Source organism: Neofelis nebulosa, chromosome 1, assembly GCF_028018385.1.
Source record: "Neofelis nebulosa isolate mNeoNeb1 chromosome 1, mNeoNeb1.pri, whole genome shotgun sequence".
In the NCBI taxonomy this organism is placed as follows: domain Eukaryota; kingdom Metazoa; phylum Chordata; class Mammalia; order Carnivora; family Felidae; genus Neofelis; species Neofelis nebulosa.
The window spans coordinates 104,153,836-104,181,442 of NC_080782.1; the positions used below are offsets into that span (position 1 = coordinate 104,153,836).

The window sequence follows — 27,607 nt, forward strand, 5'->3', positions numbered from 1 at the left end:
AATCCCATTCTCCTCTACTGGAGGCAACTTTCCCCTCTTCTCTTGAAATTACTACTCTCTAAAACTGGGAAGTATCAAAGAAAATGCTCTCATATGGTTTCATTTGATTGCTATTCTTATTTTATGAAGTTATTAATAGTGGTCAGATGTCAATCTAGCATACGAGTGACAACACATAATTTCTTCTAAAAACATATACCCAAAAATCTTGGGAATCTCAAGAATATAGATGGGGAGTTTCTTTCTTTCTTTTTTTTTTTTTTTTTAAATTTTTTTTAATGTTTATTTATTTATTTTGAGAGACAGAGACAGAGCATGAGCAGGGGAGAAGCAGAGAGAGAGACACAGAATCCGAAACAGGCTCCAGGCTCTGAGCTGTCAGCACAGAGCCCGACACGGGGCTCAAACTTACAAACCATCAGATCATGACCTGTGCCGAAGTCGGACACTTAACCGACTGAGCCACCCAGGTACCCCAGATGGGGAGTTTCAAACCTCCTTTAAACATAGACTTTTCCCACTATTTCCACTACCTTCACAGCAAATCTTACCAGAATTAAAGATCTCCTTGAAATCATCTTTTTGGAAGTCTGGTAAAATTGGATTGATCCACTCTTGTACTTGAATACCATGCTCCTTTGATAGTATTTTTAGAGTTGTTGTTTTCCCACATCCAGGAGGACCTGTTATTAATAAAACAGATCCACCCTAAAACCAAATACAAACATTAATAAAAAATCAAAATCACCTGGAATGCTAGAGTATTTTGTTTGAATTTTCTTTCTAAATATTAATTACTTCTACAAATATTTACTAAATTTCTGGTATAAAGTGACTAAATTTTACAATGATGCTAACTGGATTATACCAACTGTATAAAATAAATCATAAGTATTTTATGACTATAAAATAAGATAGTCTTTTTCCTAAAATTTAAGTATAGTTTCTGATAATTCTTCCATTCTTGCATTATGTCCCTACTAAGGTCTACTTAGCAGCTAAATTAAAACAACTAAATGTCAATTAGATTGAGCAGGTAATGTCTGAAACAAATATTTTTAGAGGTTACTCTAAATTCAAAAACCCAATCTTAATACAAACCTCTCTTTCAATTATACACTTTAGTAGTAAATAAGTATAATATTCTTATGGGAAGATCTTCGTTTGGATATCAAATTTTTTAAGAAATGTGTATTAAGAAACATCTTTTCCAGAATTAGAACTCTAAAGACAGACTAGAGGTTGTAGGTCACAGTAATATCTCCTCATATTATCAATCTGATAAAAAAGTTAAATCTAAAAAAATATCAGGGGAAGACTTCCTAATCCCCTGGTGGACTGTAATCCTTCCTCAACTGTTTACCTTTACTAACTAGTATAAAAAGGGCTCTTGTACTTGGCCCCAGAAGAGAACCAGTCCCATTTTTTAAAACAAGTAAGTGCATGAATTATAGTGCTATCTATCGGCCATGATTTTAATGATTGAAAAATATGGGGCACCTAGGTGGCTCAGTCGGTTAAGCATCTGACTTCAGCTCAGGTCATGATCTCGTGGTTTTTGAGTTCAAGCCCTGCATCAGGCTCTGTGCTGACAGCTCAGAGCCTGGAGTCTGCTTTGGATTCTTTGTCTCCCCCTCTCTCTGCCCCTCCCGTGCTGGAGCTCTATCTTTCTCTGTCTCTCAATAATGAATAAGCATTAAAAAAAAAAAAAAAAAAGTGTAAATAAATAAATATATATATATATATATATATATATATATATATATATATATGTTAAATATGGTGTCTTTAAACCAAATATAAAACAAGGTTATATATTGATGACTTGACGTAAATATGGCCAGAGGAAGATTCTGCAGGAACCTAACTACTTATTTCTCTCAGGAACTATGGTTCAGTATTCGCTGTTTCTAGTAACTTTACAGGACATGCCTAATGTAAGTAATGAGAACTGACTACCACCAAGCAGATTACTTTACAAAGCAGATTACAGATTACAAAAAGAAGAGGAAGATCAACATGGGCACCCATGTATTTTTCTTATGTAATAAAGTTAAGTGTCTTGTTTTTTGATACAGTGAGCACAGCCACATAGCAAAAGCTTTGCTTCCAGTAACAGAAGTGGGAGGTAGGTAGAACACTAAAGCATAAAGACTTGTGTGTTAATGTTCCCATCGCCTAAAATAGAGTTTTTTCTTTTTTTTATTGAAGTATAAATGACATAACCTATTAGTTTCAAGTGTACACATAATGATTTGATATTTTTATACACTATAAAATGATGACTATAAGTCTACTTATCATTTCACCATACAAAGTTATTAATTACTGACTATATCCCCTATATACATTTTCATCACATTGTAATAGTTTTACCATATTTTAAGGAAAGATGCTGCCCTGAAAAATTAAATTCAGCAGATATTTGAAGTACTTACAATAAATTTAAGAAAAAAATAATTTTAGCTTGCCCACAGAAAAATCTAGAAGTCACCAAATTTTTTTTTTTAATAAAAATGTCTTGTAATTACTGACATCATTGGACTTTTGTATAATAAAGAGTGTATGATTGGTAACACTCTAACTTCTTGGAGGGAAGAAGCTTTTAAAATTGTAGAGGAAATATTTTCCAAAATACCAACATGTGCACACACATACCTAAGTTCATTAGAGTATTAACAGTAACACAAGTAGGTTTAGCACATGATAATGTTTACATTATCAAAGTATTGGTAAGTGAGACAACATAGTGAACACTAAAAAGATATAAATATTAGCCCAGCTAAGAAAATGCCTGGATGTAAGAAGTGTGTCAGGGAAACTGCCCAAGAATCTGTACTCACAAAAGAGAGAGGGGAGATTTTTTGAGCCAGCAGAGGAATACCAATGCTGACACTGCAAATCTACCTTAAATACATTATCTCAACACTAAACCAAATGGTTAGATCCACAGACCAGACAGAAAAAACCTCAATTCAAAAGAAAAAGACCTGTTACCACTGGAGGCAACTAAAACACAAACCCCTTCATCTCAAAGTTGAAAACTAAAGGCAATCCATTAAAATCTATCCTGTGTTTCCAATTGGAATTGTATTTAAACGTAGTTACATAGCCCCAATTAACGTTGGCAAACTTCTGTATAGAAAACTGCCAGCTAACAATTATAGAAAAGTAGAATTAAAAATCACCATTTTGCAATCTTAACAAAGTAAACTGATTCAGGCAGAGACTGCAAATGGATGCTAAAGCATTTTGGTGAAAGGCTGCTGGGGAACTGGACATATAACATTGTCAAATTTTCTCCCCATAGATTATATGGCAGTTGCAAGGGAAACTTTTCTCACAATGAAGATTTTTTACTATCATTTCCTTAATTTAGTGAAAACTTAACATCAAAGACAGTAGGAAAACCAAACATCTTTTCTCATATGGGACAACATAAAACATACACCATACAACACAGAATATTCTTACAAAAATGTTCAACTTGAGTCTAATCAAGCCCTTAATTCAAACTTCCAGATTACAGGAAATGCAGGATAGAAGAACAAGTTAGACATCATGAAGAGGAAACAATCTGACAAATTTAGAATGTGAGAGTTCTGCGTACCACCAGGCCTGGTCTCTTCACAATGTCTTAGAGAAAAAGAGAGAGTGAAGTGTACTGTTCTAGATTTCAAAAGACCTAAGAGGTGTAACAATCCATTGCAATGGGTGTTCCCTGATTAGATCCTCGTTGAAACAAATCAGCTGTAAATGACATTTTGGAGACAAATGGATAAATGTGCATATGAAATGAGCATTAGATAACATTAGGGAATTATAACTAATTTTGTTAGAGTAATGGTACATATAGTTAATTAAGAAAATATTTAAAAAAAAGAGGCATACTGATGTTTCTAAAAATCTGACTGAAATGTCACTTACCTATAATTTACTTTAAAATACTTGAGAGTGAAAAATGACGGGTACTTTATGGGAGTATGAGTTTTTTATTATTCTACTTTCCTTTACATTTGAAAAAATCTCAGAAAAAGTAAGTTTAAAAAAAGAGAGAAAGAGAGGCACCTGGGTGGCTCAGTCAGTTGGCTCAGGTCATGATCTCGCGGTTTGTGAGTTCGAGCCCCACACCGGGCTCTGTGTTGACAACTCAGAGCCTGGAGTCTGCTTCGGATTCTGTGTCTCCCTCTCTCTCTGCCCCTCCCCTCTCCACACTCTGTCTCTCTCATGAAATAAACAAACATTAAAATTAAAAAAAAAGGAGAGAGAGAAAGAATATTCTAGCTTGGAAGCCAAGAGTAATTACAGAATTAGGAAGTGAAACAAAAAAATTAGCCTTAAAATGAATGACTGTTTCAGGCTATATTTAGTACAAAAACTAGTAAGTAATTTGCCTCTTGCTTCAGCATGAGATGATCAGATATGCTAAATACGCTAGCACCCTAACCGGTTTATTATGCTTTATGATGACTTACGAGGGCATAAGTGGAAGACAGGTGTAAGTAAAGGAGAAAACTCAAAGTCTGAGTCTTTTAGTAAAACTTGAAGCAGTAAACCAAAGACTTTTAATGTATGTGATCTGGACTTAATGAACAATGTCATCCTAAAAGTTTAACTTCTTACAACCAACCATAAATCGGAGAAACATTTGATGTTAATATATTGTAAAACACATTTCTTATCAAATTACCTGTTTTGGTTGCCTTTCTAAGACTTTAGCTTTTAACCAGGTTTCAACTTCTTCAATTTTCTTTTTATGCACAGCAAGTTCATGCTAAAAATTTCAAGTTTAAAATAAACAATTTTAACCCAAGGATTTTTGGTACATTAGTACACATTAATCTAAATTAAGCATTTTTAATGAAAAAACTAGCAAACAAGTAACACATGAGGCAACTAAAAGTCTTTGTTATTACACTTAATTTTTTATATTGTTATGGAAAAATTCCGTTCTTACGCTGATACCTTTTTATGAAAATTTGGAGCAGGTCTGGAATTTTTTAATTTTTTTTAAATCCTCAAATACATTTTGGGAAGGGAATAAACAGAGGGAGGTGTTATACTTAAGAAAAAAATAAACAGATCAATTCTATGTTGGGTTAAATTAAATCTAACACAAATAAGCAATGGTCCAACTTCGGAAGAACTTGAGAAATGCTAAACAACGGAACATAAAAAAAACCTAGGAACTATTGTTTTTTTCTAATTCATTCATTCAGATTTTTATGAGTAATCATCTGAAAATGCACATTCCTCTCCTTCCTGAAATTAAATTACGTACACTTGTTTGTATCCTACTTAGTACCTGAGTTTCTGGTTTGTATTTATCCACCCATGGTTCGTTTTCAGATAAATAGTCTTTTGAATTTTCTGGACCATAAATCTGTTCTGAAGACAGTGGCTTTTCTCTTTTTCTAGCTGGAAATCTGCTACTTTCTAATCTGGAAGGCACATTTTTTCTTCTGTGACTTGCGTTATTCACATGTAACGACGTGGCAGTAATAGAGATGCCTGTATTCTCTGAAAAATCATCAAATGATGGGTCTACCCAATCTGTTACCTGAAAAAAAGAAATGTAAATATATTTTCTGCTTCTATTCCCTATGTAAGTAAGCTACAAAAAATATATTCATATACTTGCAATATCTCAAACAAAAATCTCACAACTTAATTCTTTAAGTAAATCTGGCTTTATATCTATTAGTTATTTTTTTACTTCATGCTAGGTACAAATGCATACTTGTTCACTTAACCAGGATAATGATGAATGCCATCTAAAGGAATATAGAATACAAACGTAATTCTTTTTATTAATTACAATATTCCCAGTATAGAATAGACTGATTATTCTTAAACTCATTGGTAGACTAAAACAAGAATATTAAAACTAAGTACCAAAAAAGAAGCAAAACTAAATAAGGAAATAGACTGTTAAAATATATATATTTTAACCATAAGAAGAGTGATACTTCTGCCTTGACCAGATTAATACATTCACAAACTAAGAACCACTGCATACTTATCCAAATAATCCTTATCAGCTTTGACTTTTATGAAGGTACAGTCTAAGAATCCTGATGCTATGAATAATTTGTTCTTTTTTTAAGTTTATTTATTGTCAAAGAGAAAGAAAGCACCAGTGGGGGAGGTTCAGAGAGAGAGAGAGGTAAGAGAGAGAACCCCAAGCAGACGCAGCATTACCGGCACAGAGCCCAATGTGGGGCTCCAACTCATGAGCCATGAGATCAGGACCTGAGATGAAGGCGTATGCTCAACTGAATGAGTCACACAGGCACCCCACTATGAATAATTTCTAATTATGACTTGATTATATTTCTCTTTAGCCTGTAAAGCAAATACTATTTTCAATAAAGGGAGGCAGGCTTTCCAAGGAGGATGATCTGTTTCTTAGATTTGTCTAGGAAAACAGAATTGGGATAATAGAACAGGAAAATCAGTGAGTTCTATCTCATGTGCTTCTGGTCTCTAGAAACTGTTGGTTTCTCTACAGTTCCCTTTATCATCAACTTTTCTTTAGAATCCTTTGTAAGGATACACAGAGAAAAATGACGAATTAAGCAATTTAAACCTAAAAATATTTAGGGGTGTCTGGGCGGCTCAGTTGGTTAAGCGTCCAACTCTTGATTTCGGCTCAGGTCATCATCTCACACTCGTGAGATCGAGACCCACGAAGGGCTCTATGCTGACAAGGCAGAGCCTGCTTCAGATCCTGTGTCCCTCTCTCTCCACCCTTCCCTGGCTTGTGTGCTCTTGCGCTCTCTCAAACATAAGCAAACATTAAAAACAAAACAAAACAAAACCTAAAAGTATTTGGGAGTATTAAAAAGTTCTTTTTAGTAACTAAAATTTTTAAGATGAAATTTCTTAACATTCCTACAGTGTAAATCTAGAAAAACCTAGCTTAGTACTGGCTTTTGAAATTCCCTGGCTGGCTAACAAGGGGAAACCTAGGGTACATTTTCATTGAATACTCAGCCATAGTTGTGTACCACATATTAGACAATGCTAAGGAAATGCAAGTTGAGATTTAGAAGTATTTTAGGAAGGAAAGTCACACTTCACTCCCACTTTAAGGACAAAAAGTTAGGAATATTATCACCAGTGGGTAAAGGAATGAAGACCTGTGGGAAAAAAATTCAGTCATAGCCACCTAATTCATTTCCTCTTCTCCAAGACTGTTAGTGGCAATACAATTTTGGCTCTTTTCTTGTATTTTAAGAGTATGTAAAAATATCATTTGCTATAGTAAACCTTTTGATAGCAAATCTGATATCGCAATTCTTTTTTTTTTTTTTTTAATGTTTATGTATTTTTGAGATCAGGGGAGAGGCAGAGAGAGAGGGAGACAAAAGATCCAAAATGGGCTCTGCACTCACAGCAGACAGCCCAAATGCAGGCTTGAACTCACAAACCACATGATACCATGATGTGAACTGAAGTCAGGTGCTTAACTGACTGGGCCACCCAGGCGCTGTAATTCTATTTTCTTATATGTATATTTATTTTTAAGAGAGAGAGAGAGACAGACAGAGAGAGAAAGAACGACTGTGCGAGAGCACAGGAGGAAGGGAGGGGCAGAGAGAGAGGCAGAAAGAGAATCCCAAGCAGGCTCTACACTGCCACTGAGAACCTCACTCAAGGGCTCAAACTCACAAATCATGAAATTATGACCTGAGCCGAAATCAAAATCAGAGCCTTAAATAACTGGGCCACCCAGGCACCCCTGATCTCATAGTTCTGATCTACATGTTACTTATACACTTTACAGTTTTATTTCTTATATAAATGTGGACTCCCATCTACTGGGGAAAAAAAAAAAAAGACTGAGAAAGAGCAAAGTTTAATCACTTATTTAAGATCAGAGAAAAGTGAGACCCACCACTAGAAAACAGGTACCCTGCAAATGAGTATGATACCACCTGACCCCCAACCTACTCTACCCACTAGCCTTAGTGAGAACTAAGGTTTCTAAGAGGCACGGCTTGTTGTTATGCTTTAACACCAACTAAGACTCATATATTTCTTTTTCTTCTACTGACCTTTCATTTAAGAGTTTTCAGGCTTTTCTTTGCAACTGAGATTTTAATCACTTTTTAAAAATTGTTGTGGTTTTAGTCACTTCACAACTTACTATCACAATTTTTAGATCATTAATTACATCACATACTGGGCATTGTTACTTTGATGGCAATAATAAGTCATTAAGAACATACACAAAATTTACCATTCTTTTTGGACAATTATTACATGGCCATTTTAGTGTGTCATACCTTTGTGGAAGATACCTTTGGTCTAAGAAAAGTTTTTGACATTATAAACTTTAATAGTTCCCATCCGTAGTATACAACCTGTAGTACATTAAAGTATACTTCACCTAGAGAAAAAAAAGAAAAAAATTTCAAAATAGGAAAAACTGTAAAATAGAGGTATGGTGACATATACCATTGTAATCAACAGTATAAGAGAAGTTCAAAAACTAGTGAAAGATAACATAGCAAATATATATAACGAAGTCAAAATGCTACAACAAAGTGTACTTTCAATTACTACAACGTCAAATAACCTACTTGTGTTAAGTGTAGTCTTTCACATGTACTCAATAATATATTAGAGAAAACAGAAAAAACACATACTTCACATTTTGTCAGTAAAAAAAAAAAAATCAGACAATTCTATTTGTGTTCTTATGCTGAAAATTAAAATTTCCTTCATTTTAAATTACCACTGCAGGGTTTTTTCCCCCACAAAATTAAAAAAAAACAAAACAAAACTGACCACATAACAAATTCATACTTCCACTTATTTTGGAAAAAGAGTGTAAATCTAACTGTATAGTAACTGTAACTGTTTTCCTTAATTGAACATACTAGGAAATTTGGGGGTAACACTGTATTTTCTGACTTTAATAATTCTTTAATGTTTATATAAACTAGTGAATTCACCAATTTTAAATTAGCTACAAGCAAAGTTTAAGGTCTGCAAACTTATAAATTGGAAAGTGTATTGGGCTTTATGGTTTGGATGTACACAGTTTATATGTGTAATAGCTTCCATACACGATAAAACAAACTGTACACCCCCCCCCCCCCCAACACACACAAATTGTTCATGATTAGATAGGTTTTTGCTTTGGAGTTTCAGAGATACATAGGTGGAAAAAAACACCTGTTGGATAAATATAGCTGGCAGGTCGAAATAAAAGATGCAGACTGTTTTTACGATCAGGACTCTGGTCGCTCTTTGGAAACAAGACTGACAATTACCTCCTTTAAAAAAGAAAAGTAACTGTCCCAGATGATGGATGCCAGTTTCCTGAAATGAGACGTCAGAGGTAGAAAAGACCTTCAAGAATATTTCTGGCCTACTCACCCTCCCACCCCCCGCCACACACACTGCGGGGAGATACTAAGACCAGACATTCGTCAAACGTCAAAGCTACTACTCAGCCAAGATGCGTTCGCGTGCCCCGACCCCAGGCCAGAGTTCTGAACCCCCACCCTCTCATCTCCAAATGGGATGGGCAGGTCGGGAGGAGGAGCAAAGAGAGCTCGGGGAGGCGTTAAGGCAGAGATGGGTTCGAGTCTCTAGAACATATATATACTACAGCCGCAGCCGCGGCGGCCTTACTTTCCGGGAGCTGCATCCCCCTCGTGGGCGGAGAGGAGCGGAGGAGCCCAAGCCCTCCACCAGCGGAAGGGCAACCACCTGGCCCTACCCGGGCTCAGCGCCGAGCCTCTCAGAGGTCCCGCCTCCCGGGGACCTTTTAGACCCGTCGGCGCTTCCGCGACACAGGCAGAAGGGCGGCCGCCAACGGCGCCTGTGACTTAGGCATCTACCGCATTGCCTGACTCGAAACGCGGACCTGACCTGTGCCCCAGCCTGGGACACTGCACTGAAAACGTGCTATAGAAGGCCAGGTAACCAATGTTCAGTGACTAGGCGGTAGAGATGGGCCGCGAGCGCCGCGCAGGGCCTCGAGAACCCCGAGGCCGCTGGCGCTTGCCGCAGCTCGCCCCTTTCGGCTCCTCCCTGTCGTGCGTAGAGTGCGTGAGCCAAGGCGCCCAGAGCCAGCGCGGTGAGGACCATGTTGCTTCCGAACATCCTGCTCACCGGTCAGGCGCGCGGCGGGGAGGCGCTGGGCTGCGGGCAGGCCACGGACCTGAGTGCTGTGGGGCGTCGGGCGCCAGAAAGGGTGCCGTGCCGTTCGGTGTTTCGAGGCTAGTGGAGGGCCGCGCGGCGTGGCTAAGGTCCCGGCCTCGATACCTGGTCCTCCGACCGTTGCGGGAGGCGGGGTGGGGGCGGGGAACGTTATTCTTTTGGCCTGAGGTCACTCGGTGAGGTAGGGAGAGAGAGAGAGAGACCTGTCCTGGTCCCTTTTCTGGCAAGAAATCTGATTCTGCCGAATCTTTGGGAATCTGGTTTTTGTTTGTAAAATGGCTGTTGATTTTTTTCTTTGGTAGGGTTGTGTTTAGAATTTTAAGCGAGATAATGTAAGGCAGTCATTTTGTATTTAATGCTGGATGCCTCGTCCTTAGGCCTTTCTTGGCCATGTTTCATTTTCCTTGGTGTCTGATAATCACTTTTGGGTAAAAGGGTTCGGATATTTGTGACGTAGTTTGATTAACTTGATGTGTACGTTGAGTTAGCGTCAGAAGCTCTTTTCTGTTTGTTTGTTTTTTTCCTTTCAAAAAGAAAAGGCACCTACTGAGCATCCCTGATCGTTTCTCTTGTTTAGATGCACTCTAAAGTTCCTGGGATGATAGTTTCGTCCCTTCTCGGTCTTTGTACCCATATGCAGGGCGCTTGTTATACAGGAGGCCTACTGAACTTTCGCATTATGATTTTAAAGACTATTGTTAGCTGTTTAAGTGTTTATTAAATTGTAGTTAATAGCATCATGGGGCATTCATGCAAAAGTCAAATGGGTGTAGATGGTGTTGGAACACAAAAATTGAGACACTCTTCCTGGCAACAAAGCAGTGGAAGTTTATTATTTAACAAAACATAATCTTGTTGACAGCGCCCGCGTCTTGTCAGTTTTTGAAAGCTACAGATAGTAATCTGTTTACCTATTATGATTCCTTAGGGGAAGATACTACAACTTCTGAACTGTTGGGGTCAGCCAGGGTCCTGGTATTTTAGTATCCAGCCGTACTGTCAAAAACCTAAAGGTGAACATTTTATGGAAAACACAGTAGTCCAGGAAAAAACAAACAAACACAGGATAGTCCAGGGTTCGGACTTGGTGTATTACAGTGGACTTGTAAAAGTTCTTGTCCTGTAAATGGAGGCATGATTTGTCTCTGTTATCTTTAATTATTATAATGACCAAGTTTTATAACTTCACTGGCTCTAACCTGTTCTGAGCTGAAAATTACACATTTGATTATTTTGAAATAAAATAGATGTAAAAAAAGGAAAAGTGAAGAACAATGCCTAGTACTGCTATTTATCTGAAAGGCAATGAACGTATGGTGTGTTTATTACATAAAAATGCGTGTAATACATATGTAATATATATATACATATGCACATATGTGTATATATATGGGTTGCCATATATATAAATACACGTGTGTATACACAAACACATATGCATTAGGATTTCTTGAGAAAGATAAAAGAAACTGCTTTTCAGTGGTTATCTCTAAGGAAGAGGTAGTGGAGCTAGTAGTGGAAATGAGATTTGTCCCTCATACTGGTTAAATTTTTTCCACGAATAATTTCTTCATTTTTTAAAAATGAAAGCAAGTAAATGATGGTAATTTGAGATCACTAGTGTTATTATTGGAGTATCTGTTATGGTGGCAGGCAGTCTGTGAATTGGTATCAGAATCACCCAAGCCTTATTCCTGATAGATCAGATATACTTGGCGAGATTATGCTATCCAGCAGGCTTTGAGTAACTTTAACTAGGTCATAGTGTATAGTAATTCACGGAGGATTGCTAATTAGGAAATTTTTCATTTCAGTTGTTAAGCACTTTAGAAGGGTAGATAGGTGGCTGAAGTCTAATAAGTATTTTATGAACAGTATTCTTCTGTGGCTTGTCTTACAGGTACACCAGGGGTTGGAAAAACCACCCTAGGCAAAGAACTTGCATCAAGATCAGGACTGAAATACATTAATGTGGGTGATTTAGCTCGAGAAGGTAAGGGATACTTTGGTGCTAGTTTTTGTGTTTTTTTGGTTTTTTTTAAGAGAGTAGATAATGGAGTTAGTACTATATTTGTGAGAGGTACAAAAAGCAGAGACAGTGCTTTTAAGGAATTGATGCTCTGTTGAGGACCCATAGAAAGAGAAACTAAGTGTATAATACTGTGTTCTGGTTGTTTTGACTGTTACATCCCATCCTCCCCTGCCCTCTTGGCCAATAGTTTTTTGTTGTTGCGTTTTGTTTTTGTTTTGTTTTGGGTTTTTTTTTTGAGTGGTAATAATTGGGAATGTTTCCATGAAGAGATGGGATTTGGGGAGAATGTTTTTGAGATGGACAAACACATTTAAGTGTGGGTACTACTAAGTGTATCTGTGGAGATAGTATATTGCTCTCACTGGAAGGACACATTATTTTGAACTCAGTCAGTAGGACATGACTGTTCTTTTTTTTCTTAGAGTCATTTGATAGTTGCATGCCTGCACACAACTGAACATTATTCTGAAGTGATAAATGTTTTTATTTATTTTACCGTTTCCCCCAGTCTTTTATCACTCCCTTATTTGTGTCTTCATTTTTGTATATCCTGTAATGATTTGGATAGGGTGGAAACTCCATAAACTTAAGTAAAGGGGACTTTTAAGTGTGCCTCATTAAAATTAAAAAGATTTAATATTAAAAAATTTTAAATATATTTTCACAATTTTAACAGTATTTAAAATTTAGAAAGTTCCTGACAGTTGCTACTAAAGTAACTATTTCAGGTTTGATCTAATGTACATATTTTTTTCAAATGATCTAAAGTCTGATCAACGGATATCATGGATTCTGGCAAGATGGCTTCTCCCAAGAGCATGCCGAAAGATGCACAGATGATGGCACAAATCCTGAAGGATATGGGGATTACAGAATATGAGCCAAGAGTTATAAATCAGATGTTGGAGTTTGCCTTCCGATATGTGACCACAATTCTAGATGATGCAAAAATTTATTCAAGCCATGCTAAGAAAGCTACTGTTGATGCAGATGATGTGCGATTGGCAATCCAGTGTCGTGCTGATCAGTCTTTTACCTCTCCTCCCCCAAGAGATTTTTTATTAGATATTGCAAGGCAAAGAAATCAAACTCCTTTGCCCTTAATCAAGCCATATTCAGGCCCCAGGTTGCCACCTGATAGATATTGCTTGACTGCTCCAAACTATAGACTTAAGTCTTTACAAAAAAAGGCATCTACTTCTGCGGGGAGAATAACAGTTCCGCGGTTAAGTGTTGGTTCAGTTACTAGCAGACCAAGTACTCCCACGCTTGGCACGCCAACCCCACAAACCATGTCTGTGTCAACTAAAGTAGGGACTCCAATGTCCCTCACAGGGCAAAGGTTTACAGTACAGATGCCCACTTCACAGTCCCCAACTGTAAAAGCATCAATTCCTGCAACATCTGCAGTTCAGAATGTTCTAATTAACCCATCATTAATTGGGTCCAAGAACATTCTTATAACCACTAACATGGTGTCATCACAAAATACTGCCAATGAATCAGCAAATGCATTGAAAAGAAAACGAGAAGATGATGATGATGATGATGATGACGATGATGATGACTATGATAATTTGTAATCTAGCTTTGATGCTTGTAACATGTGTACTTGGTCTTGAATCCATTGTACTGAGATTAAACATGCATGCTGGGTGTTTTCATGTTGTGTTGTAGAACATGTAAATTGTATTTAATGAGTAAATATAGTTACCCTCTCTGAGTTGTTGGATTTTCTTTAATAGGATTAGTAATGGTTTTTCATCAGCCTTCAAGTGTAAAAAATAAAGTTGTTCATCAATTTGTTGGTACTTTGGCAGTTATGTTTTTAGAAGCAGTTTTCTTTGTGTCACCAACAGGAATAACCCTTACAACAACTTGAAGTTGTTGTGGCCTATTCATTACCACTATGTGTTCAGATGTTTAGATCACAGTATGATCCCTAGTGTATAAGTCAGTCTCATAGAACCGTGTCTCTTTTGGAGAGACCACTTCATCTGTTTTGATGAATAATCTGTCAATTATTAACTTCTTCCTAGGTCCTATTTTTTTTATCGCTTTGGTTGTATTTAAGGACCTTTGATGGGTCTCCCATTATTGTTCCACTTTAAAATTGCAAAAAAATTTTTTCCAGTAGGGCACCTGAGTGGCTCAGTCCTTAAGCATCTGACTTTGGCTCAGCTCATGATCTCATGGTTGGTGAGCTTGAGCCCCACGTCGCATGAGCCCTGCTTCAGGTGAGCCCCATGTTCTCGTTCTCTCTCTCCCTTCCTCCCTCCCCCCCCCCGCCCCAGCTCCTGCTGCTCCTGGGATTCTCTGCCCCTTGCTCACTTGCCTCCCCCCAATATCTTTTTTTCCCCAGTATCCTTTTTTGCAGGTCAGTTTTGTACATCTTAGCTTTGTCATATTCTTGATGCTATAAGTATCATGCTCATATTTTTTTTCAGTGTTTTGAGAGAGTGCATGCGTACACACTCAACTAAGGGAGAGGCAGAGAGAGAGGGAGAGAGAGAATCCCAAAGAGGCTCCACACTCAACCTGGAGCCTGATGTGGGGCTCCATCCCATGACCATGAGATCATGACCTGAGCCTAAACCAAGAATCAGATGCTTAACTGCTGAGCCATCCAGATTTCACTCATGGTGATATTTTAATCCAGGTCTGGTATTTATAGTTCATAAAATTTAGGTATTTATTTGCTGTTGTACAAGGCTAGTCAGTCTCCCCATTTTATACCTATATAAAATCTGGTTTTCTTCCTTTACCTGTTGAATTTGACAAGTGATTTCACAGTCCCATACAGTTGTCAGTTTCAGTCTTGTCTTCCAGTTTATCTTACCCACTGACTTTAACATTTCTAAATGTAATGAAGTTGCTATATAATTTATCACGAATAGTATGAGAGGAATAATAACACTAGACGATTGGTTCCTGGTGTACTTGTACTCAACACTTTTAGCCAGTGTATGTACACCTAATGGAGTATATAGTCCCAAATGTCCTCTGAATTTTATTGATGAGATTGTTTCATAAGATAGAATCTAAGCCTTGGGTTCCCCCACTTCTCCCATAACGCCGGATAAAGGATTTCTGGTCTCTCTTAACATGGTGTTAGATAAAGTACTCTATAAGGTTTTTCATAATGTACCAGATTGTTCTTTTCTCCAGATGCTATTTGAATATATCTGAAAATCTTAACTAGAAAATATACTGAGACCCCTACCTGTTCATTTTTCTCAAATAGTGATGTATTTTAAGAGAAACCATGTAATCATCTGTAAAGGAGTGGTTCCCAACTAGGTGTGATTTTTGCCTTTCAGGGGACTTTTGGCAATTTCTGAATACTTTCAGTAGTCATGACTGGAGTGGAAGCCAGGGATTCTGTTGAACATCCCACAATTCACAGAATAACCCTCCATTCCCATAAAGGAATTATCAAGCTCAAAACGTCAGTATTTGAGATTGAGAACCCTGCTATAAAGCAATAAGACCAAAAACAACCCACTTGTTTTAAATAAATCTGTCTAAATAGAATTTATTGCCATTCTAGTAACCCTGTTGAGTTGCTGTATCATTTGTAAGAGACTTAGGCCATGTGGAACCAAGGTAGGAAAAATTAGGTAAGGAATTAAGCTTAATAAAATGGGGAGTCCTAAATATGGTATGGCTAAGAATGCTTTTTTACCCTGTTACTCCAGTCTCAGATTCTTCCTTTCCCTTATGCAATCACTTAATTACTTAACAGCATCCTTAATTTTCCTGCCACAAGTTTATCAGTCTTCAGCCTCTGCTCATAAACCCCAGGATCCCCATATGTCTAGACAAAGTGATATAATTCTATTAACGTTGGGTCCATTTGGAACATTGTTATGCATAGCTGAGCCCTCAGCACTTAAAATCTTGATCTCTTTCTAATCCAGGAGTTTGTCGACAAACTGCTGTTTTTTATAGAAACCACATTAGCTGAAGACTAGCGTACGAAGCATGAAGTGTTTGCTATCTGGCCTTTTACAGAAAACGCTTGGTATCCCCACTCTAACCTCTTTATCCCATTTTTTTCCCTCCACTGGAAGCTACCCCTGGAAGGCTCTGAAGCTAACCTCCCTGGTGGCCCCTCCAGCACTGCTGTCTCCCAGTCTGCATGTGATCCTCCTACATACACGTCTTCCCCCATAATTTCACTGCAGCTGTATTGTAGTTTTGCCCCTCCCTTTAGTAATCTCATTCACTCTGGACTAGTTACTCCCTTTTAAAAGAGCCCAGTTTCAGGGCACCTGGGTGGCTCAGTCGGTTAAGTGTCCAACTTCGACTCCGGTCACGATCTCACAGTCCATGAGTTTGAGCCCCGTGTCGGGCTCTGCTGACAGCTCAGAGCCTGGAGCCTGCTTCGGATTCTGTGTCTCCTCTTCTCTCTCTGCCCCTCCCATGCTCATGCTCTGTCTGTCTCTCAATAATAAACGTTAAAAAAAATTTTTTTTTCAAGATCCCAGTTTCTAGACACCTACTAAAGGTAATCACCTTCTTGACAGTTGCCAGACCTTTTCACAAACTAAAACATTTAAGAAGCACATGCTCTGAAATCCTGACTACTTGCTCATGCTTGATTCTTGTTCCCCTCACATAGAAACACAAACATGCTAACACAGATCCACTTGCCCCGTAAATCTTGATGGTTTGCCTGAAAAATCCCTATGGTATCCCTATCCTATTTTCAAGCCCATTTCTCCTGAATCTCCTACTCTTTAGTATCTTTTCCTCTTCTATGCCATTATTATGTCCTTTATAAAGAAGAGGGAGAGGGAATAAACAAGACTTGAACTTTTTCTGATAAAGTCCATCATCTGTAATGTATGGATTATGAACTGGTTTGAGTTTACCTTTAGCCTTACCTGCAGCCACTCCCCTAGGTTCCCTTCATTCTGCGCACGGTGCGCTTGTTCCTCACTGGGAATTGACCTCCAGGTCTTTACAAGTGCTGTTCCCTTTACCTGGAGATGCCCTTATCTGACTTTTTTTTTTTTTTTTTTTTTAATCTGCCTTTTAAACAACTCTTTAAAAGACCCAACTCAAGGGGGGGCGCCTGGGTGACTCAGTTGAGTGGCTGACTCTTGATTTCCGCTCAGGTCATGATCCCAGGGTCGTGGGATGGAGTCCTGCGCCAGGCTCTGCACTAAGCATGGATCGTGCTTGAGATTCTTAAAAAAAGAGAGAAAGACCCAACTCAAATGTCACATCTTTGGTGCTCACTAACTTCTCTAAGGATTTATTGTGCTTTTCTCTACATAAAAGGTCAGGTATCAAAGCACTATATCTTTCTAAACCAATTAGCTTCTTGTACTAATTGCATTACAGTTATAAGCTTCTTGTTGGATTGAGGTAAATGTGGTAAACTTTTCAAAGTAAGAAATCAGGGGGTTGGGGAGGGGGTGCCTGGCCGGCCGAGTCTGTAGAGCATGGGACTCAAGATCACAGGGTTGTGAGTTCAAGCCCTACATTGGGCATGGAGCTTACTTAAAAAAAAAAAAAAAAAAAAAGTACAAAGTAAGAAATCTGAAAATGTTTTAAATATTGGCAATAGCAATGAAATAGCTAGCATCCAACATCATTAAAGAACAGCTTTCATGTGAGTATAAACTCTAGGAGGGCAGTTAAAATGTAATGATTTTATTGCTTGACTAACAACAGGTAGGAAGATCTTTTGAGGTAAGAACTTAAGCCATGTAACTTTGGCCCCACAATTTGTTTTCTGCAACTAACTTTAAATCATAAAACTTTGTTGAGAAAATTGAATTTTCTAAGCTTTTGGTAGGTTAATCAATTCAAGCCTTTTTATCGTTTCTAGATTAGGATCCTGTACTTAGCTCTAAATTTGACTTCCAACTGAAACTTTGTAAAGGGCATACATAAAAAAATAATAAAGTAGCATACGTTTTTCCGTTTTTTTCAGAAATTTGAAATGAACTTTTTTAAAATGTTTTTTTTTTAACTTTTTTTTTTTTTTTAACATTTATTTATTGTTGAGAGACAGAGACAGACAGAGCATGAGCAGGGGAAGGGCTAGAGAGAGAGAGAGACAAAGAATCCGAAGCAGGCTCCAGACTCTGAGCTGTCAGCACAGAGCATGACACGGGGCCCGAACCCACGAATCGTGAGATCATAACTGGAGCCGAAGTCGGATACTCAACTTTAACTGAGCCACCCAGGCATCCTTTAATGTTTATTTTTAAGAGCTAGAGGGCACAAGTGGGGGAGAAGCAGAGAGAGGGGGACAGAGGGTGCCAAGGGGGCTCTGCACCGACAGCAGAGAGCCTGATGCGGTACTCGAACTCCTGAACTCAGAGACCATGACCTGATTCAAAGTTGGATGCTCAACCGACTGAGTCACCAGGGGCCCCATGAAATTTGAAATGAACTTTAAAGGATTTTTTTTTTTTTTTTTTTTTTTTTTGAGAGCAAGCACAAGCCGGGGAGGGGCAGAGAGAGAGAGAGGGAGAGAGAGAGAATCCCAAATAGGCTTTGCTCTGCCCGTGCAGAGTCCAATGCAGGACTTGATCTCACAAACCATGAGATCATGACCTGAGCCGAAATCAAGAGCTGTACGCTTACCTGACTGAGCCACCCAGGCGCCCCTAAAATGAACTTTAGAATCCATTTCTCCATTCCCTATGGTACAGGTTATAATTATCACTCACCTAAAATTCTGCAGTAGCCTTGATCTGGTATCCCTGTTTCTGAATTTGCTTCCTTCTAACTTATTCTCTATGGAGAAACCAAAATAATTTTTAAAAATTTGTAATTGATCCTGTCATTTCAGGCTTAAAATGTTTTAATGATTTTACTTTGCCTTAGATTAAGTCTAACTCTGCAACCCTTTTTGATCTGGCCTCAATTTACCTGACCCTTTATCACCTATTTTATACATAGTCTAAGAAACTTTCCCTCCCTTAAGTCTTGCCCTCTTAATTCTGCCTTTGAATATCGTTTTTCTCTGTTGAAAATAGTCATCCCTACCTTTTTTCCCTAGGTACCTGCTTCAAGTCTCCACTTAAAAGTCACTTCCTCCAGGAAGCCTTCCCTAATGTTCCACGTTTAAAGTATTATCCTATTATAATTTCCAGGTTACTTTGTCCTCTCTAATTTTATTGTAAACTCTTTAAGGGAAAGACTACGTTTGCCTTCTTGGTCATTTTGCTCATTATTAAATCCTTATTATCCCTACAGGCACTTGGACATGGTAGGTATTTGATAGGTGTTTTTTGAAATGAATGTTTTAAAGGTTGGATTACACTATTCAACTACATTAACATGATTTAAGAAATCTTGCATTTCAGCATTGCGGTATAAAGACTTTAATTCTAACTCAATATTGCAGTGGTTGTCTCTATTTTAGATAGCATATTTTTTAACGATTTCACTAGTCTTGAGAGTTAAGGATTTAAAATATGAAGGAACCTCAGTATTTATCTACTGCAGATTCCTACATAGTATGGAATCAACAGTAGGTATTAGATTTTGTGGCATTGTGAAAATAATACACCAAAAAAGTACTCCAAATCCTAATTTATTTCCATTTTTGTATTTCTGATCTTTGGCCCTATTACAACTTTGAATTCTGCTTTTTATGTTTTATCCTTTGTGTCATAAGCATTTATCATGTGTGACCTAGTCCATACTACATAATACTACCTAATATTTATTTTCTTAACTTTAATTACATAATATTTCATCAAACTAGTAAACCGAGATATAAGTTTTTCCTATTGTTGAATGTTTATCACTTAAAATTTTTTCTGGCTAGAAATTAAATGGTAGAGGAAATCTATGAATGGATATGACATTTTTATTTTTAAAATTATTTTTTAAATGTCTTATTTATTTATTTATTTATTTATTTTTAATTTTTTTTTTTCAACGTTTTTTATTTATTTTTGGGACAGAGAGAGACAGAGCATGAACGGGGGAGGGGCAGAGAGAGAGGGAGACACAGAACCGGAAACAGGCTCCAGGCTCCGAGCCATCGGCCCAGAGCCTGACGCAGGGCTCGAACTCACGGACCGCGAGATCGTGACCTGGCTGAAGTCGGACGCTTAACCGACTGCGCCACCCAGGCGCCCTGTCTTATTTATTTTTAAGAGAGTGTGAGTGGGGAGGTACAGAGGGAGGGGGAGACAGAGGATCTGAAGCCGGCTCCATGATGACAGCATAGAGCCGGACGCACTGCTCAAACCCATGAACTGATCAGATCATGACCTGAGCCGAAGTTGGACACTCAACCCAGACACCCCTAAAATTATTTTTGAAATACATTTCCAATTTATTATATACATATATGATTAATGCAACAGGCATAAAAAGGGTAATTTTATATTTCTTTAATAGCCGGTAAAGTCCAACATATTTTCATCGTATGTTTATTAATTATTTTCATTGTGTGTGAATTCCTTTTTGTTAAGGTACGTATTTTTAATCTTGATTTTGAAGGTCATTATGTAATCTACATTTCAGGCCTTTGTCCTACTATAAAAATTTCTCCCAGTAGTTGTTTTTATTGCTACATTATTTTTCACTGAACAGAGATTTAGCATTTTATGTGTTTTAAAATGAACAAACTCAAATGAATCATTCCTTTACAGATTAAATTTTCCGCTAATTGTCTTTGAATTAAACAATTGGCTCTTTAATCCAGTTTATAGTATACAGGATTTAGATTATTTGTAAATCATTATCCAGTTTTCCCAATACCAAGGCAGTTTAATTTTTTTAGCTAGAGTATCTGGTAATTGCGCAGTAATCCAGGGAAGCAGATGGCACAGGGAGGTGCTTGAGAGGTGCTCACGTGGCCAGAATGAGTCCATACACTGTCCTGGCAGGACAAAAAGTTGCAACTGTCTCTGTGCCTCCCATTGACCCTCAGAACTACCCTTTTATTACTTCAGAACTCATGCTCATTTTAACCTAATTTCAACCTGTGCCAAAATATTGAAGGGAAAGATGTGGGAGGACTATAGCATGCTCTTAGAGATGGCTCAAAGGATGGTCTAAGCCTTATTACATATTTCTTAGAGATTTAGGTGAGCATAGGATTATGTCTCACCTTCTAAAGCAAGACTTCCTTTGAAAGCCAGCTTTGATTTGTTGGGAAATTCTTACATGAGATTTAAATCTGCCTTCTTTATAACTGCCCATCATTCTTGTTTTGCCTCCTGAAATGTTTATTCGACCCATGGGTTTTGAGGATCCTGGAAATCTAGAAGTAAAAATACTGTTCAGGAGCACTTGGGTCAAACTGACTCTCCTTTCCCAGACCCCATGAAGATGGGACCTGTGTGACTGAGGGCTCATTTTTAGAATTGAGAAACTGCTGTTGCTTCTACTAAGTTCCATCTCCTTAGCCTAAAATATTTGATAATCTATTGTTAATGTGTGCGAGTGTCTGTATCCCTGTGTCCCCTCTTCCCACCAAATAGCTCAACAAAAATAATGCAGTCCTATTAGTCCCACAAATTCTGAAATCATTCATTTTTTTTAGTTAGTTTCAATTTTGATAGCTAAAATTGTATCAGATATATTGCTATCCAAGTTTCCCTCTAGGTAAAATTCTGATTTAATCAGCATTGCTCTTTACCTTTGGTGTCCGTGTGACATCTGCTGTCTGTTAGTGCCCTCTTTAGTCTCTCAAAGAGTAATTGATGGTATATTTCCTTTCCTAAAGTCTAAAATTAATTGAAAATTACTGACAGTGACTTACAAAATACTAGTTTAATAAGCCAGTGTAAATCTCTTTTAGGGCAGTTATATGATGGCTATGATGAAGAGTATGATTGCCCCATTTTAGATGAAGATAGAGTAAGTACAAGTTTTTTATAAAGTATACTTCTTAAAATTTAATAGGAAAGTTGACCTCATTTTTTTAAAAGGAGCATTCTTTCTGTCCCTTTCTTACAGGTAGTTGATGAATTAGAAAACCAAATGAGTGAAGGTGGAGTTATTGTTGATTACCATGGTTGTGATTTCTTCCCTGAACGCTGGTTTCATATAGTTTTTGTGCTGCGAACAGATAACAGTGTATTGTACAAAAGACTTGAAACAAGGTAAGAAAGGAAAAACACTGAATTCTTAAAGTATGATATAATCCTTTATTCAGATTCCTGAAATTAGCCAGTACAACCATGATAAAGGATTCCTTTCGAATATGTGACTATTGGTCTCTCATTATAAACCAAGTCTGTATGGTACCATCGCTCTGCATCTAAGAGAAAAAGATACATTTGTAAAACACAGGTAATAGTTTATAACTGAGTAAATGAATACTGCAACTGACAGTTTAAATAAAATATACCGTAACAGCAACTCTATTTAGTCATGATGTTTCCTTAATGTAAAACCTTCCTGGGAAAACAACCAAGCCAATAACATACTCTGACTGCTGAATGTACATTACCCGCTCAAAATATCCGCACAACATGAATGGGAAAGTTTATGAAAAACTGACAAGATAAATCAACATTTCCAACCTTTAAAATATATTTTGAGTTGGTCCCTCCAAGAGAGCATCAGACTTAATCCAGAATAAACAAAAAAGAGGAATTTTTATGGGAAACATTTTTCCATTGTCTTTTGAGTCAAGCTGTAGGAAGATGGAGGTTCTAGAGGATTTATGGGGCAATCTCAGAAGGAACGCTTCAAAAGTTTCCCTAAGTTCAGGTTTAGAATTCGTAGTTCTCAATGACAGTAGTCAGCTCTGACTAACCATCACTGGAGAGGATACTTGTAAAATCCTTACACCAAGGAGTATAGTAGCAAATATATGGGGAAAGTTGGAGCTAGACCTAAAACCGTAATCGTCTTTTTTAGGCAGAGAAAAGACATTAACAGTGTTTTAACAGAGAAGTAATGGAGACCAATTGGTACACATTCCTTTCTGCAAACCAAACAATTTAAATTTTTTATTAAAAATTATTGTTTTGGGGCACCTGGCTGGCTCAGTTGGTAGACCATGCAACTCTTGATTTCAGGGTTTTAAGTTCAAGCCCCATATTGGGTGTTGAGATTACTTAAAATCTGTAAAAGAAGAAATTTACTGTTTTGGAGCACCTGGCCGGCTCAGTCAGTGGAGCATGCTGTGCTCGATCTTGGGGTTGTAAGTTCAAGCCCCACCTTTGGTATAGAGATTACTTAAAAATAAAATCTTAAAAAAAAGATTTCTGTTTTATATAAAGAGCCAAAGACTAAGATATGAAAAAATTTGAGAGAGCTTGTCTTGTTTTTAGCCACTGAAAAAGTTACAAAGTAATCAATCACCTTAAAAAAAAATAACAGCTTTACTGAGCTAAATTCACATACATACAATTCACCCATTAGAAGTATACACATTTGTTTTTAGTATATTCACAGAATTATGCATCTGTTACTACAGCCAATTTTAGAAAATGTTCATTGTCTCCCTCCTCCCCAAAAACCTGTGCCCATTAGCAGTCACTCCCCATATTTCCTCTCAGTCCCCTGACCCTAGGCAACCAGTAATTGACCTTCTGTCTCTTTTGGATTTGCCTATTCTGGACATTTTATGTAAAAGAAATCTTACAGTACATGATCTTCTGTGTCTGGTTTCTTTTATTTAACCTAATGTTTTCAGAGTTCATCTATGTTGCAGCATGTATCAATACTTCGTTTTTATCCACTTACCAGAATATAGACATTTGGGTCTTTTCCATTTTTTGGCTATTGTAAATAATACTGCTGTGAATATTCGTGCCTGTGATTTTATGTGGACATTATGTGTTCAATTATCTTGGATATGAAATTTAAGAATAGGATTGCTGGGTAATAAACTCCATGTTCAACCTTTTGAGGAACTGTTAGACTGTTAGCCAAAGTGGCTCTACCAATTTTCCTTCCTAAGAGCAGTGTTTGAAGGCTCTAGTATTTCCACATTCTCCTGGACAGTTGTTATGTCTTTTCATTGTAGCCATCCCAGTGGGTATGAAGTAGTATCTCATTGTGGTTTTGATTTGCATTTCCTTGATCACTAATGATATTGAGCATCTTTTCATGTACTTATTGCTCATTTGTCTGTCTTGGAAGAAATAGCTCTTCAGACCCTTTGCCCAGTTTTTTATTGGGTTATGCTTCCTTCTTAATTAAGTTGTAAGAGTTCTTTGTGTATTTTAGATGCAAATCCCTTATCAGATAAATGATTTGCAAAAATTTTCTCTCATTCTGTTGGTTATGTTTTCATACAGTTAATCATCCTTAAGTAGTTCGATTTACTTTTTTTTAAATGTTTATTTTTGAGAGAGACAGAGTGTGAGTGGGGGAGGGACAGAGACAGAGGGAGACACAAAACTTGAAGCAGGCTTCAGGCTCCATGCTGTCAGCACAGGACCAGATGCAGGGCTCAAACCTACGAACCGTGAGATCATGACCCGAGCTGAAGTCAGATGCTTAACTGACTGAGCCATCTAGGCACCCCATAAGTAATTCAATTTACTCTTGATTGTTACAAGGTTGAACTAATATGAATTTTTAAAAATCTTTTTCATTAGCTAATTAATTAGTTGGCTAATTTACATATCTGCCTAAAGATGATGTAAGTTAATTTTTTTTTACATCTTTGGAATTGGTAAAGCACAGATACATCTATCTGTATGATCAAGTACCCAATTAGTATATAGTGTTCCTATCAGAAGTATTTAATTTTTTTAAATATTATTTTTTTATTTTTTGTAAAGTTTATTTATTTTGAGAGAGGGCAAGTGTGAGCTGGGAAAGGGCAGAAAGAAAGGGAGACAGAGAATCCCAAGCAGGCTCTGCACTGTTGGCACACAGCCAAACGTGGGGCTCAATCTCATGAATCGTGAGACCATGATCTGAGCTGAAATGATGAGTCAGACACTTAACTGACTGAGCCACCCACGCACCCCTAAGATTTTATTTTTTAACTAATCTCTACACCCAACACTGGGCTGGATCTGGGCTGGAACCCCAAGATCAGGAGTTGCATGCTCCACCCACTGAGCCAGCCAGGGGCCCCCCATAAGTATTTCATTTTTATACACTACCTCGTTGTTTTATCTGTCTATATCTTAATTCCTCTAATTTCTTTTGAAATCTAGGACCAAAGCTCTACACTTCTTATTTATCTCATAGCTCAATATCTGGCTTGAGATAGGTAGATATGTTTGCTAATGAAATGGATGACAAATTTGGGGGGCTGAAATTAAGACAAACCTAAACATTGGATATTAGTTTTAACTTCTTGTCAAAAAAGCCTCTCAGGGCACCTGGGTGGCTCAGTTGGTTAAGCATAGGACTTGGGCTCAGGTCATGAGCTTACAGTTCATGGGATCAAGCCCTGCATTTGGGCTCTTTGCTGACAGTGCAGAGCCTGTTTAGGATTTTCTCTCTGTCCCTCTCTCTCTGCCCCTCCCCTGCTCATGCTCTCTCTCTGTCTCTCAATAAACCTTATATATTTAAAAAAGTCTCATATTGGGGCACCTGGGTGGCTCAGTCGACTTTGGCTCAGGTCATGATCTCATGGTTCATGGGTTTGAGTCCCATGTCAGGCTCTCTGCTGACAGCTCAGAGCCTGGAGTCTGCTTCGGATTCTTTGTCTCTCTCTCTCTCTTCCCCTCCCCTGCTCACTCTCTGTCTCTCGCTCAAAAATAAATAAACATCAAAAAAATAAATCAAAAAAAAAGTCTCATATTTACAGGTGCCAGTCTATTTTATTTAAATAAATAGACTACAAGGAGTATTTTTGCATGATATTTCATGTATTTAAAAGTGTCCGGTTTCTCTTGTGTTCCTAAAACTCCAGTTAATGCTATTCAGTTTGCTGTTTTTTTATCTTCTCATTGCCTTCCAGGGGTTATAATGAGAAGAAACTAAAAGATAATATTCAGTGTGAAATTTTTCAAGTTCTTTATGAAGAAGCATTAGCATCCTACAAGGAAGAAATAGTACATCAGCTGCCCAGCAATAAACCAGAAGATCTAGAGGATAACATCAATCAGATATTGAAGTGGATTGAGCAGTGGATTAAGGATCATAGCTCCTGATTTACAAGACTACTAGCCACTTTACAACCACTGTTGTTATATCTCTGCCATATTGAATAAATTGTCCAATTGTCAGTAAAGCTTTTTTATTAAAATTGAGCTGCAAGACTAGTAGATGGATGGCCTAAAGGTTTATGTGTGGGCTTTCTTTCTCCATGAGAAAGCAAAAGTCTCAAGTATAGTATATATAATATCATTAAGGATTGATAGTAAAAACTGTTCATTTTAAATGCTTCAACAGCTAAAGAATGAATAAATCTGACCACATGGGTGGCTATCTTCTAAGTTCATTGCGGAATAAAGTAAAAGTGATCCCTTAAAGTAAAAGTTAAGACTGAAGATAAAACATCAGAGTTTTTCATTTTTATTTCTTTGTTTAAAAAACAAACACACGGGCTCCTGGGCGGCTCAGTCAGTTGAGCTTCTGACTCTTGATTTCAGCTCAGGTCATGATCACAGGGTCATGGGATTGAGCCCCGTGTAGGGCTCCATGCTGAGTGTGCAGTCTGCTGAAGATTCTCTCTCTCTCTCTCTCTCTCTCTCTCTCTCTCTCTTTCTCTGCCCCTCTCCCCCACTCACCCCTCCCCCATCTCAAACACACACACACACACACACACACACACACACACACAGAAATGGTAATACTTATACTCTACAAAAACTGGAAGGTACAAAAGGGTATACTGGAAAGGTAGGTTTCCCTTCCAGGCCACCCCTTATTCTTCAGCCACCCCAGGTCCCCTCCCTTTAAGAAGTAATGTTTCTGGTTTCCTAAGTCTCTTTTGGAGAGATTTTATGCCTGCAAAGTATGTATGTTTGTGTACTTTAGTTGCTTTAAGCATGTGGTAGCATATTATATACACTCTTCTGTATCTTCTTATTTTCATTTAATATATTTTGGAGAGTATATCATAACATACAGACCTCCCTATTCTTTCAAATTAAGATAAAATTTTACTTTATGTGTTTTTTAAAATTTTTATTTATTTACTTGTTTGTTTATTTATTAAGAGAGAGAGCGTGGGGGCCCTGGGTGGCTCAGTCGGTTAAGTGTCCGACTTTGGCTCAGGTCATGGTCTCGTGGTTTGTGAGTTCAAGTCCCGCGTTGGGTTCTGTGCTCACAGCTCAGAGCCTAGAGCCTGCTTTGGATTCTGTGTCTCCCTCTCTCTGCCCCTGCCCCCCTAAAGAAATAAATAAACCTTTAAAAAAAAAAAAAAAAAGAGAGCACAGGGGAGGGGCAGAGAGGGAGAGAAAGAATCTCAAGCAGGATCTACACCCAATGCAGAGCCCAACATGGGGTGGGGCTCGATCTCATGCCAATGAGATCATGACCTGA

General features: G+C 37.8%; 4 protein-coding genes across 13 annotated transcripts in view; 2 read left to right on the forward strand and 2 right to left on the reverse strand.

Annotated features, from left to right (window-relative positions):
- RAD17 (RAD17 checkpoint clamp loader component) overlaps nucleotides 1–9,776 on the reverse strand; it is a 37,738-nt gene extending 27,962 nt beyond the window's left edge. For 2 of the 6 annotated variants that reach the window (XM_058730342.1, XM_058730332.1), the window contains exons 1-5: nucleotides 9,649–9,774; nucleotides 8,292–8,395; nucleotides 5,306–5,560; nucleotides 4,691–4,774; nucleotides 552–708 (exon numbers count right to left, since the gene is read on the reverse strand). In XM_058730342.1, the coding sequence (XP_058586325.1) occupies nucleotides 552–708; nucleotides 4,691–4,774; nucleotides 5,306–5,560; nucleotides 8,292–8,395; nucleotides 9,649–9,664 (616 nt within the window). In that variant the 5' untranslated portion in view covers nucleotides 9,665–9,774. Of the gene's footprint in view, nucleotides 1–551; nucleotides 709–4,690; nucleotides 4,775–5,305; nucleotides 5,561–8,291; nucleotides 8,396–9,186; nucleotides 9,334–9,390; nucleotides 9,607–9,648 lie in introns of those variants that run through there. The other 4 variants (XM_058730349.1, XM_058730366.1, XM_058730358.1 and 1 more) reach the window with 4 other exon arrangements.
- A 170-nt stretch (nucleotides 9,777–9,946) lies between these two features.
- On the forward strand, nucleotides 9,947–26,538 carry AK6 (adenylate kinase 6). Of its 5 annotated transcripts, none has more exons than XM_058730541.1 (5): nucleotides 9,947–10,096; nucleotides 12,080–12,172; nucleotides 21,999–22,057; nucleotides 22,157–22,302; nucleotides 26,079–26,538. In XM_058730541.1, the coding sequence occupies exons 1-5, from the start codon at nucleotides 9,970–9,972 to the stop codon at nucleotides 26,269–26,271; spliced, it is 618 nt and encodes a 205-aa protein (XP_058586524.1). In that variant the 5' UTR covers nucleotides 9,947–9,969; the 3' UTR covers nucleotides 26,272–26,538. The 5 variants fall into 5 exon arrangements, with proteins under 5 accessions (XP_058586524.1, XP_058586540.1, XP_058586515.1 ...); XM_058730557.1 differs by lacking the exon at nucleotides 26,079–26,538 and adding an exon at nucleotides 25,327–25,392 and having other exon boundaries at nucleotides 9,972–10,238; XM_058730532.1 differs by having other exon boundaries at nucleotides 9,980–10,238.
- TAF9 (TATA-box binding protein associated factor 9) lies at nucleotides 12,080–13,934 on the forward strand. Its single transcript, XM_058730517.1, has 2 exons — nucleotides 12,080–12,172; nucleotides 12,980–13,934. The coding sequence occupies exon 2, from the start codon at nucleotides 12,997–12,999 to the stop codon at nucleotides 13,792–13,794; it is 798 nt and encodes a 265-aa protein (XP_058586500.1). The 5' UTR covers nucleotides 12,080–12,172; nucleotides 12,980–12,996; the 3' UTR covers nucleotides 13,795–13,934.
- The window catches only part of CDK7 (cyclin dependent kinase 7), a 93,048-nt gene continuing 82,807 nt past the window's right edge, over nucleotides 17,367–27,607 (reverse strand). Inside the window, exons 12-13 of the mRNA XM_058730445.1 lie at nucleotides 18,904–18,970; nucleotides 17,367–17,406 (exon numbers count right to left, since the gene is read on the reverse strand). Of these exons, the coding sequence (XP_058586428.1) occupies nucleotides 17,382–17,406; nucleotides 18,904–18,970 (92 nt within the window). The 3' untranslated portion in view covers nucleotides 17,367–17,381. The remainder of the gene's footprint in view (nucleotides 17,407–18,903; nucleotides 18,971–27,607) is intronic.

Coding starts and splice junctions, on each gene's coding strand:
- AK6 (XM_058730532.1), top strand. CDS start 10,106: ATGTTGCTTCCGAACATCCTGCTCACCGGTCAGGCGCGCGGCGGGGAG. Junction 22,058..22,156: donor CCATTTTAGATGAAGATAGA/GTAAGTACAAGT, acceptor CCTTTCTTACAG/GTAGTTGATGAATTAGAAAA. Junction 22,303..26,078: donor TACAAAAGACTTGAAACAAG/GTAAGAAAGGAA, acceptor ATTGCCTTCCAG/GGGTTATAATGAGAAGAAAC.
- TAF9 (XM_058730517.1), top strand. CDS start 12,997: ATGGATTCTGGCAAGATGGCTTCTCCCAAGAGCATGCCGAAAGATGCA.